The sequence below is a fragment of the Ictidomys tridecemlineatus genome, chromosome 11, assembly GCF_052094955.1.
Source record: "Ictidomys tridecemlineatus isolate mIctTri1 chromosome 11, mIctTri1.hap1, whole genome shotgun sequence".
Taxonomy (NCBI): Eukaryota; Metazoa; Chordata; class Mammalia; order Rodentia; family Sciuridae; genus Ictidomys; species Ictidomys tridecemlineatus.
Genome location: NC_135487.1, coordinates 52219524 through 52232558, shown reverse-complemented (window position 1 = coordinate 52232558; position 13035 = coordinate 52219524). Strand labels below are relative to the sequence as shown.

The following is a 13035-nucleotide window of genomic DNA, read 5'->3' as shown; positions in this document are numbered from 1 at the left end:
GGAAGCAGGTTTAGGTTCTACTTCTGATATGGAAGATAGTGGTTTGTACTTTGCTATCAATGGTTAGAAAACAAATTTTTTCTACACTTAACAAAGTTTATTTTGCCTCTGAAAAGTTGTTAAACCAGTGGATTATATACTATTGAATGCATTTTTGGGATCAAGTAAATGGGTGTGTGTGTGTGTGTGTGTACACACACACACACACACACACACACACATTCACAAGAAGATTTTCTTCAAGAATTTTTACAAAAACATTAAAACTGTTATCTCTACTAATCATCTCTAGAGATTATGATTTTGGAGTGGTATTTACTTTTTATTTATGCTTTTCCATATTGTTTGAAAAATTTGTTGTGTTTAAATTAATATCATGACCTAAATAAAAAACTATGATTTTCAAATTTCAATTTTTTTTTGTAATGACAAGGAAAACATTTATCATATATTAACAGAAAATGCTGCATAATCATATACTGTATGTATGATATTATAAACTACACACATACACACTTATGCACATAGTCACATGACAAATATCAGAACTGAAATAAACCAAAATGACTAAAGTGTTTATGGTTATTGGATTATAGATTATTTCATTTTCTTTGTGCTTTTCTATATTTCCAACTTTTCTGTAATGAACATGTATTATTTTTGTATTGTGGAAAAAATATGAATAGATATTGGGAATTATTTTGGGATTTTAAATAACATCCAAGGTTTCTACATTTCTCCTCTATTTCTTGATGGGTTCATTATAGTTAAAAAGTGGGTGCTGGTAATGTTGAAAACAACGGAAAGTTTTTCTCCTAAGGAGGCAAGTAGCTGTGAGTGGAGAAGCAGGAAGAAGGTTCCTGCTGATGTTGGAATGCCTGTATGTGGGCTGTTTCAGCTGCGAGCACCAGAGGCATGAGCTGGGAGTAGAGTCCACAACAGGCAAAATCTTGTTCTTCCTCTTCCTGGACCCTTCTCCTCAATGATGACTGTAACTCCACCTAAGCAGCCTTGGAAATTTAGCATTGTCCCTGTTCTCTGGTGACCCTCTCCAGAAGAGCCTCTTGGGTTTACCGGGAGGCATGCTCTGAGCCCCTCAGTCATCTCTTGAGGGAGGCCATGTTGTCATTACTCTGAATAATAGATTAAGAGACTTAATTGTACATAGCAGATGCTGCCTGTGTGCCAGCAGGAAAAGAGGCCTCAAGACTATATCTACTGTGCTCTGGTGAATTCCAGCAGAGCCAGCAGAAGAGAGGAGCAAGTCTGTAATATCTCCTGTCTGCTGACAGCCCATGCTCTGGCAGAAATGAGGAGAAAGTAGTTGAACACAGAAGGGTTATGAGCCTGAGGGCAATGGCTTATATTAATGGCTTCAAATCAATCTTTGATTTAATAAATGAAGCAATTAGTGTCAATGACTTAGCACATGGCTAGCACATATTAGGCATTCATTAATGTTAATTATTATTTTAGGAAATGATTACATTTTATAGTAGTTAATAGCTAGCAAAGAACTTTCATAAGTGACTGTCTAAAATCTGTTTGGGGTATATGTGACATTAATTAAATATATCCATTTCTGATACATTAAAGCACTTAGAAATGAGAGATTCTCCTGAGTTTTGACATCATCTCTTTGAACTGCTAGTATACCTTCATCAGTCATTTACGTCTTTTGGGGGTAGTCAGAGTTCACAAAACCTCTTATTTTATTATTTTATTTATTTATTATTTTTATGGTGCCGGGGATGGATCCCAAGGCCTGGTGCAGGCCAAGCATTTGTTCTACTCCTAAGCTATACTCCCAGTCCATAAAAAGAGTACTTTGTAATGGAGTTTGCAGCCTCAATCTGTTCACAGCTCTTTTACAAAGACTCACAATAAACCCAAAATTTATTGTCTGACAAAGACACAGAACCATCCAAAGATAAGTTAGTTACCTATGGGATTCTTAGCTTTCCCAGTCTTTTCTCCGGAAGGTTAGAATTACTTGTCAATTCTGTTGAAATGCCTTAATTCATAAATCACATAGTAAAAAAAAAAATGGTTATAGATTTCCGCCTGGCATTATTGAGCCCTGAGGAGTGTGCCTCCAGGCAGATCATTAGTCTCTACAAGTCAGCTCTAATGACGGGCTTTTGGGGAGGTGGGTGTGCGCAGCAGGGAGGTGGAACTAGCTTCCGAATCATTCTCTTGCTCCATAAGCAGCAAAGATCCCTTGCTGTTGCTGCTAACAAGGAGGGAGGCCAAGTGTAGCAATTCACAGCAAACCAAGTTGTCAGCTATTTTATGTGGAAGCAAACTAGAATGCTCCAAGTCTGCAACTCAAACTCCTCCCAAGGAGGCAAGAACTGTGTAGAACAGAGCCATGTTATAAACAAGGGATATATGAAGTTGGATAACAGCGGGACAAGTTAAAATTTATGAAGTGCTTTGCATACATTGAACTCAGGACTTGGCTTTAATCTTGATCACAACTCTATAAAAGAGATGCCATTATCATTCCAATTTCCACATGAAGAATCTAAGTCTTAGAAGACTTAAGTGACTTGCCTAGTTACACATTGTGCTGAGGCTATAGCTGAGAATCAGAAGACTTCTTCACCCAGAGCCCCTGCACACACACATGCACATACACAAACATGTACACCTCTCTGATATTAAATATACATATTTGTTAAATATATATATCAAATCAATCTATCTATCTATCTATCTATCTATCTATCTAATCCACATGTTTTTCTTTATATGTGTGTGTGTATGTGCATGTGCTGATATTAATTGGGACTCTATTTCTAATATCTAGGATAAAACTCCATATGCCCTTAGGGTAACATTTACACATTATGTAAGATTTTATTTTATCATTCTAATGCTCTTTAAATGTTTAATATTGCTTCTAAGTAGACTCTACATAGATTTAAATGTCACTCTTAATTTTTTCCACCATCCTAACTTCTAGACCAGGTTAGGACTTCCTGAAAATGCTTCCAAAGTACCCTATCTCCTTCATTATAATATTTTTCACACATTATTTTAACTCTCTGTTTAATGACTGGCTTCTTATTTGTTCACTGCTGTATCCCAATGCCTTTCACGGTACCACATACAAAGGAGACTCTCAATAAACACGGATTGAATGAATACAGATATGATATCAGTCTTGATAGCACTGTTATCAAGGCCTTATTCTACTAATTTGTTCATTATTTTCTCTATCAGATATCTACCTGTTGCAGTTAATAAATATGGAAAAATCTTAACATTTTTCTCTGCTTCCATCACAATCAACACACATACATAAACATATAAAGGCAACCTTGGCTCCTGATAAATATTAACAATATGTGCATGGCTAGGCATATGCATGTTGAACCTACCAAGAGGAGTATTTTAAGTCAAACTTTAATAATCAGAGTTATAATAATAATAATCATGGGAAAATGTTCTTATTTTAAACATGACATACATCTGTAAGATTACTGTGGAGATAGGTAGAGAACTCGGGACATTTTTCTTAAGTGCTTCTTATTTGTTCACTGCTGTATACCAATGCCTTTCATGGTACCATGCATAAAGGAGACTCTCAATAAACACAGATTGAATGAATACAGATATGATATCAGTCTTGATAGTACTGTTATCAAGGCCTTGAAAAAAGAAAAATGAAGTATCCTTTTTTACATGAAAAAAGAAAAATGAAGTATCCTTTTTTACATGAAAAAAGAAAAATGAAGTATCCTTTGAAAACAATTTTCTTTATATTCAATAGCAAAGAACTACAAAATTATTCAATTATTTTTAAAGTTTCTATGTCAGTGCATTTTTATTTATGGTATACAAAAGTATTAAAGATTCCTTCAGTCTCATATTATGTTCAGACATTCACATCTGGATGTCAGGAAGAAGAAAATGAAAAAAAGAAACAAAAAGGTTGCAAAATAGATGAGAAGAATATGCAACCAAGGGAGGACAAAAGACTGATGCCCAGCAGTTAGGAAAAAGCAGCAGAGCATTGTCTCTGTGTTGACTTGTATCTGCAGTAACAGCCACAGAGCAGCTGCATGATGGCTGCAGTCTTCCTATCTGGTGCTCTGATGCTCTTCTCAATGCCACTGGGTTAGCCAGCCAGGCATTGCTTCAGCATGAACAGCTGAGAGATGCCAGATCAGCAAGAGAGCTGGGAAATTAATATATGCTATGAAAACAAAATCACTGAATATCACACTCAAACTCCATCACTAGTATTTCTGTGGCTATTTAAAGTAAACCCCAAAGGGGCAAGATCCAAATTACAATGTGTTCTTTTTCTGATATGGCTGCTGGATACAGGCATGCCCCAAGGTTATACCCTTGCTTCTCTAGATGCAACCATTAACTCCAAGCAGGTGACTTCCAAGATTCCACGGTCCATTTCCTCCTGGACTCACACTACATGGATGCTGAGTGGAAAGCCTCACACCTGAGAGGTCTTCAGGGCAAGTCATGACCCAAACTCTTTGCTCTTGCCAATTCCTTTTTCCTGGTTGACAGCAGTACCCTTCTCTCCTCAGGATGGAAGTTTCAGAATCAACTTTCACTCCTTCCCACACTTGATTAGATGTCTCTCCATGGCAATGGTAAGTCAGTCCCTTAACACTTCTGGGCTGATTCAGTAAGTCATACCACTTCCCTTCTCTTAAGTGTCTCAAAATTCAACCTTGTATAAGGATTGACATTCTATTCCTTCTTCCAATATGAGGATGAGCTTTAGGATATGAGTTCTACATACCTTTCACGATCATCTCTTCAAACACTCCTTGCCTCTCCAGGGTTTACTATCCCTGACCACAACCTACATATTACTCACTCTAATACCTCTGCTCAGTTGTTCCTTCAAACTGGAACACTTTCAGCATTCTGAAGTCCTCCTTTAATATAGGTAGGCTCAGATCCCTCTTTCTCCAAAAAGTTATCACAGACTCTTCCCTGTTAAAGATCTTTCATACTTAAAAAAATGTTTTTGCAATTCTGCTGTGGCATATGCCACAGAATGCCTTTTTTAAGAAGAGCTAAATGCTGCCATTTTTTTTTTGGTAAATTCTTAGAAGGCAGAATTTTACCTCCATAATTCCCACATAGGAATCTGTAGCTATAAAGAGCTCATGAAATAGTTGTGAACCACTGAGTGCAGGAAGGAGTTTGTGAATCTTCTTTAACTTTTCTTTTCTATTAAGCATTGGCCCTATTTTCTTTTTCTTGCTCTAGGGAACTATTCAACTTGCACTTAAGGTTTCACAATCATCTACACACAGCAACCCTTCTTTCTGGAGCCGAAGGTTTTGTGCTGTTCTTGATTTCCCCAATTGGTAACTCTAGGCAGATGAGAAATTCAGTTCTATAATCTGTTTCTGCACCAGCAAGTATGACACACACTCAGGGTTCATGTCTTCCTCTCTGGGAGTGAAAGTCTTTAATTTCAAGCAAAGCCAAGGCTGTCCAATATTTAATATATTTTCAATCTATTGGATTATGTTCACTTTCTTTTGACTGATACTTCAGAAACCTACATTTTAGATCAGTATGATTATAAGAGGAGGGAAACACACCATTAATGAATCTGATGGAAATACAAAAAAAAAATCCTTAGAGTTAATAGATCACATCAGAGCCAAGGAAAATACAGAAATATAAAACGACATGCATCTTAAATAAGCAACTTCTTGGTTCCTTTTCTTAATTCTCCTCACTCGGTTGGAATGTAACCTCAAAATGTGAATTAAAAAAAAAAAACTTTCATAATATATACTACCTTAATAAACAAAAATAGATCTATTTTATTTGATTTTCCTAATTGTCCTGCCAGGTGAGCATTATATCTCCCATTTTAAAGATGATAAAGCATAGACACAGAGACGTTAAATGCTCAAGATCACATGGTTCTTGAAGACTTGTGTGCAGTCTGGCTGGGCACAAATCAGGAGCCACTCGAGCAGGAACAAACTTTATTTCTGAACTCCACCAGCACACTCTACACACGGTCCCCGGGAACTCTCCCGAATGCCACTCAGCTCCTCCAGGAACCACCAACCAGAAATTTCCTCCTCCGGCACCTCCCCAACCAATGCGAACTCTTCAGGAATCCCCGCGAGAGGAGCTCAACCGGAACCCAACGGGAACTCCGAGAGAACTCAAAAGTCATCATCTTAATGGCTCCCTGGCGTTACCTCTCAACTACTACTTCTGGCAAAAATGCCATGCGTCATCCCGACTCAGCTGTGGCCCTCAACAGACTTGGACATTACAGTGATTAGGAACATCACTTCCATGACTCAACATGTATTCCCCTTGAACTGATTTAATCACTGGATAGCTGTGTTACCACAAGAAAATCACTTAAATACTCAGAGCTTCTGTTCAGTCATTTCTAAAATGTGAGTAATAATATTGCCTGCTTCACATGATTGCTGTGTAGGTTACACGAACCTCTGGATGTGGAGTAATTAGTTCAGAATGTGGACATGTTAAGGCCTCCTCAGTTACACATCACATCAGCACTACTGACAAGGACAGCAGCACCCAGAGGAGTCCAAATAGTATGCTATTTTTACTAACCATGTACCCTTTGCATGGCAACATGCTTTGTGTAGAAGCTGCCATCTACTCTTAAGCTTTCCCATGGGTATTTAATCAGAGAACTATGACTTGAGTTTGGTACATTCATGTCCTCTGTAGAAGGGCATTCACAGTGTTCCCTCATGCCTCAGCCTAGGCATGAGGGAACACTGTGCTGGCTTTCTACTCTATCACCAGCATGACAATTGAACATTAAATATGAATGGGACAGTGCACTGGACTTAAAGAGCAGGAAACCAAGTGGAATATCAACATGTTGGTCAGTCTCAGGGATTTTTAGAACCAGGCAACTGGTCTACTATAAAGAGGCAAAGTGAATACTGAAACCCTTGGCAGATCTCCCAGAACGTTCTGCAGGTTCCATTCCACTTAATCATTTTAACATGTGCAGGCTATTTAAAAAAATCTTCTGTGACCTTCCATTATTTTAATGGAAAGGACAATACATTTCATCTTGACAGTACAGTTGACATACAAAAACTCAGAATAGCTAGTGGCCATAATTTTAATGTTTTTAATGAAGACAGGCTTACATCACTTTTAAAAAAAATTCTCCCACCTGATTTGTACTTAATGCTGTAAGTTGCACAGAGTGGGAACAGAATAACTTTGCTGTATTTTTTTTTATTAAAAAGGGCCTTCAGTGAGGGTTGGCACAATTAATAGGCACCTCCAGCCCAAAGAACATTGTGAATTTAGCAGAGCAAAAAACTGGTCACACTTTCCAATTTTCCTTTTTTTTTTTTTTTTAGTGACTCTTGAGTGAATGAATCAGTATCTTTGTGATGTGAAGAATTTGACCTGTTCACCTCTTGCTGTATTTTTTTAATCACTGTGTCAGTATAAAGAAAGTCATAAGCTCTCTATGATTGTGACTTACCCATAACCAAGTCTCATGCTTCAGTCTTACCAATAACCTGTCTAAGGAACCCAGATACTCAAAATGCAAAAAAAAAAAAAAAAAATGTCAAAGAGACAACATAATTCCAAACAGAAGAGAATGTAGATAAGATAAGGTTAGATAAGATTAAGGTTCTGTGTAGAAAAGATTAAGGTTCTTCCAGAAATGTATTTTTCCCTCTAACCTGGATAGAGAAAAGAACTTGAATGTAGGCCAGGACAAGCAGGCTGACTGACAATGGAAGGACTGGAGAAAAGATGTCACAAGGAAGTAAAAGACTCTCTGGAGTCAGGGAATTAGAGAGTGGGAAAGTTAGGAGATGAGGGAAAATCCACTGCTATTGTAGAGACTGAATGAGGTTACGTATGCCCAGTAGGTCAAGAGGGAGACAAGTGGTCTCCAGCTTAGTGGCCTGAGTTTAAATCCTTACCCTGCCTCTGCCTGGGGTGTGATCCTGGGGAAGTTACTTAGGTTATCTGCATCTCAGTTTTCCTCATCAGTCAGTTGTACAGATGAAATGAGATCACAGAAGGAAAGTACTTGGAGCTGCTGGCTGCATGTTTGTAATCTCAGTGACTCAGGAGGCTGAGACAAAAGAATTGCAAGTTCAAGGCCAGCCTCAGCAACTTAGAGGCCCTAAGGAACTTACTGAGACCTGTCTCAAAATAAAAAATAAAAAGGGCTGAGGATGTAGGTCAGTGATAGAGTGCCCATGGGTTCAATACTGGTACTGCAAAACAAACAAAAACAAACAACAAAAACCAACCTACTCTGAGTTAGGGGCTTCCATATCAAGAGCCATGTTGCAAACAAAAATTCACTGTTGGGAGAAAGAACTACACCCATCTTACCTACTAATATACATCAGCCATTCTGAATTTTGCAATAAGTTAGAAAAATTATTGTTGTTACTAACTATAAAGTTCAATACTGAGATTCTATTCTCTAGAGTAGAATATTTTGTGGCCAACTTCTGGTCCCAAGATAAATTTAGCTATGTAGGTGCTTATGTGATAAATCGTTATGTGTAAGATGAGCCATTAATTAAGTTAAATTACTAAATTTTTTTTCCTATTATTAGTTTAAGTGGGCAATTCTGTCAAATTCCTGGTCAGTTAAGATGATTTAGAACATAAGTATAAAACAGAAGATTGATAATCTTTAATTCAGCATATAAGAAACTGATCTTAGAAATTTAACATTATATTTAGGTTTATTTTCCTTAATTATCTAAAATGGCGAGTCCAGCAATAGTTACCATTTTACTGCAGCCCTTCCAATTGCAATTTCAGATAAAAATCAAGCCTACTAAAATACTTCTTTTTTCTTTTCTCCATTTTTCTGATCCCCTATGTAGCATATCTTGGTTTAAGAATATATACATATATTTATATACATATTTACAGTTCATGATAATGCATATTGCATCTGGAATACGAATTATTGAAAACAAACTTAATCACCAGTACCAACCAAAAATGTCCTCATGTGTTTTTTTTTTTGCATTGCATTGCATTTGCAAAAGAGTTAGGAAAGAGCCCTGGTTGACAGAGTTAAGTTCCTTGGCCAAGAAAAGATGTGCTTTGTTTGGTTTTGTTTTTCAATTGACCACAGTTAATCAAGTGACTAATATTAATGACAAATTAGCTTTCATTTGCTTAGTATGAAAAATTGAAGATCACATACAAACCAAATTCATGTCTTATTTTCTTCAGTATTTAATATTTTCTAAGTAGCCATAGCATTTTTTTTTTTTTAGATAGAAAGCGTTTGGATAGAACTAGGATTTTGAAATGCCAGAGGGGACCAAAGGATGAGGAGAGTATAAATTAGAATCTGGTATGCTATGTACTACTTACCTTCAAAAGTCAAATAAAACTTTCCTCTGTCAAACCAAACGAGGGAAGGCTGTTCATTCTCTGTATGGCCAGGAGTTGAAGCGGGATGGGAAAGGTTAAGGAGAGGGAGAGAGAAGGACACAATGTGAGTTACAGAGCAGGTCATTAATCTCACTACAGGGAAGGGCAGAGGCACTGCATGCCATTAGCGTGCAGGAAAAAGGGAAGACTGGCAATCTATGTTTTGTCTTTTTTTTTTTTTTTTTTTTTAGTTGAGGGATCAGAAAGCAGAAGCAAAGCTATGGCAGCCTAAGGGGATGGGTACGGTTGTTGATAGCTTGATACTTGGTGCTCGTGTGCAGGGAGCAGAAGTCTTCCTGGCCATGCAGGGGCATCAGCATATTTTAACTGCACTAATTTTGGGCAAATTGTCATTCAGCAATTGCTGTATCCATTTCATCTTCAATGTCACCCCCTTCCATGTTTCCAGAAAGATAAACCAGTATTATGGGTCGTATGAAACATCAGCTTAGCTTTTAAATGACAACAGCATTGCATATCAATTTAAAGTTCATGGAAGATGTCTCAGGTCTTCCATCCCCTCTGCTGGAATCACCTTAGGCATCCAGACACAAACCACCCTTTACCACTGTACCAAAGAGAAAAACGAGATTACTGATGCTGCTCTATTACGTTTTAAATTAAAAAGCAGTTACTGGACACGTAATTCTGAATGGTGAGCAGTTAAATTATTCCTTCCTTTGAAAAGTCACAAAAGCAATGGCATCTCACCTTTCTCAAACCTTTTCACTGAGAAACTGTCATGCAACCTGCTGCTTTTTTTTTTTTTAATATGTCCACTTACAAATGTTTCGGTGGCATGAGTTCCACAATGAACACTAAATGTACAGGGTGCATCTGAGAGGCACTGGACACTCATGAGGTGAGGAGCATGTCCATGAAGTTTCTAGCATTCAGATGGATAATGGCTTGGATTTTAAAAGTCTACGTATCTAGAGATCACTCAGCTAGCACCATACCTGCAGGCGTGTCACAGCGCCTTTCAAACGAGGGGAGTTTGTCATAAAAAACATCATCTTCTGACACTACGAACCAAAAAAACATAAACGAATGGAAAACAAAAACACAAATACAAATCCCAAATGAAATCAAACAGCACACTCTACTGACTGAAACTCAGGAATGATTTTCATGAAAAAAAAGGAAATGTAACTTAAAACACTGGCATTGTGGTTAAGATATAGAAAGTGATATGCTTATTTGATAATGATTCTATGAGAAGAAATTAAAATTTAAAAAATGTCAGGTTTTGGCATCTGTGAATGGGTCAGCTCCAGGGAAGAAGTCACACCTGCCCTTCTCAGGGAGTTGCTAAAGGCATCATAAATAATTGACTTATGCAAGTGTATTTCACTTCCACACAATTCTCAAGTGGCCAGACATATGCTTATCAACCAGAGCCTCCTGACAGGACCCTGACAGCTCAACAGGCCTGCCCAGCATGCACATTCCCCCCAGGAAAAGAGAAGCTAGCTTTTAACATGACCATAAAAAGCAACCGTATAAATCCCAGGTCTCTGAATGAACTATCCCATTTCAGCCCTCATCAATATCCAAATTCAATTTGCCTTGCACCTGCCTTTGATAGTTATGGACCGTTAATTTTCAACAGCATTATCATAATTTCATCTTTGGCTATGATATCCAGCTGTGGATAAATGTCTTTGCTCATTGACCACAACATTATGCTCTGAACATCAACTGTTTTAGATCTTTACATGGGATCTCTCTCTCACCAACTAACAAAAACAGGTAATTGGGGGTTTTTGTTTTAAAAAGTGATTAAATTAACAAAATTGCCACAGGTCTTACAGGTAGTATTACAACTTTAGTACAAAACTGAATAAAAATCATAATAAGACCAGGAATGAACAACCCTATCTACAATGCAAAGTTATAGACATGAATGAGGGTAGAAAAAAATACTCGCAACAACCATAATGTTTGGGGAAAATATTCTATTAGTTTGCTGCCTGACTTAGGGAATAAGGTAGGGAAGCTTTTTTTTTTTTTTTGGTCAGTTCTTAAGGTTTTAGGATATCATCTTTCAATCAGTTTTTATTATGCATAAAATTTCTTTGGTAGCTACAACAAGTTGATGCAATTCCATTTAATAATATCCATGGGTGCACAGGAGACAGGTCATTCCAAAAAAAAAAAATAGCATACTTTTTCTTTTTTCATTGTTTTAAGAATTGCTAACCACTTTGGAGGAAATGTTTTATGTTTTAGATGCTATGGTTCTGCTACTGAATACAAATCAATTTTGCTCAAAGTTCTGGACTGAAGGAAGCATCCAATCCATCTGATACTTCCTTTGGTATCCAGACATGATTACTTTTCATTCATTTCAGTTTTACTTGCATGTTAAAGATACAATTTAAAATGTATAACTACCAGTAAAGGAATATAACTTCAAATTAACAGGGAAGAAAGATTATCTTTCCCATGGTCTTTTTGCAGTGGGGTCCTAAAGAAGATATTTGCAAATATCTTTAAAAAAAAACTACTAACACCCTCAAAAATAAGACATGTGTAATAAAAATTAGATATTTATTATTAGAGATAACTCTCTTCATTCTCTTTCTGAGTTAGTTTTTTATAATAGAATAATTTTATACATTTTCCCTGTCCTCATAATGTTAACAGAATTTTCCCCAAAATCATACAATGCAGGTCCTATGAGCCTACTTTTGTAATACAAAGATTTTACTGTATTCCATTGTTAAGTTATTGGAAATTGGAATGGGTCTTATAATTAATATAAGAAAACATTGCATCTTAGTTCAATTTATACCTTTTTTCTCTTTTTTAGTCATATATAAAACAATGGTGTAATTTTTAATCAGGGATATCTTAAATTTGATGACATACAGTTGAGTAGGAGCTCTTCATCATTCAAATTTCTGTGACATTACACAGAAAGTTCCATTTTGCTCATGTAGCATTAGATATTTTTTGGTCAATTCTTAAGGTTCTGGAAATCACCTATCAATCAGGTTTTATTATGCATAGAGTTTCTTTGGTAGCTACTTGATATTCATGGCTCTTATGAAAAATTTCATATCGAAAGCTCTTTAGGGACATTTTCTTGCATGAATTTTATTGTAGAAAGTTTAGACCTGCTCTTAAAAATTTAGTTCTTGGATAACTTTAAACTTGGGCTCATTGGTTTCCATATACTTGCCCAGATTACAGTTCAAGTGCCATAGGAAATGTCAAAAAGGTATTGCAGTGATGGGAGGAAATGTTGAGCCATCAACTTCAGGGAATTTGCTGCTGAAAGTTTCAAGTTCCCCTAAGCCATTTGACTACATTAAATCAACATTCCAAGTCAGCCACGACGAGACCCATAGTGCTGACCAGCCAAAGCCCATCCTCCCCAGAAAGAGAAATAGCAACACACAAGAAACTGCTGGTTAGTTACTTAATAATGCATTTACTTCAGAGAGAAGAGGCTGTCAGGCGACCCACAGAAGGAGGAAATAAGGAACAGGAGGATGAGGAATTCAGTGGGTAGATGAAGCCAAATAAAAATAAGAGAACCAAACAGATTAAATCAGTATGATCCTCAGCCGTGAATCAGTAAGACCA

General features: G+C 37.0%; 1 protein-coding gene across 23 annotated transcripts in view; it reads right to left on the bottom strand.

Annotated features, from left to right (window-relative positions):
- Sgip1 (SH3GL interacting endocytic adaptor 1) overlaps positions 1-13035 on the bottom strand; it is a 205775-nt gene that overhangs the window by 40095 nt on the left and 152645 nt on the right. For 12 of the 23 annotated variants that reach the window (XM_078026456.1, XM_078026457.1, XM_078026455.1 and 9 more), the window contains 2 exons: positions 10401-10466; positions 9382-9441 (listed from right to left, as the gene is read on the bottom strand). The exons of 3 other annotated variants lie outside the window; for them this stretch is intronic. In XM_078026456.1, the coding sequence (XP_077882582.1) occupies positions 9382-9441; positions 10401-10466 (126 nt within the window). The remainder of the gene's footprint in view (positions 1-9381; positions 9442-10400; positions 10467-13035) is intronic. 8 more of the 23 variants (XM_078026471.1, XM_078026463.1, XM_078026468.1 and 5 more) reach the window with 2 other exon arrangements.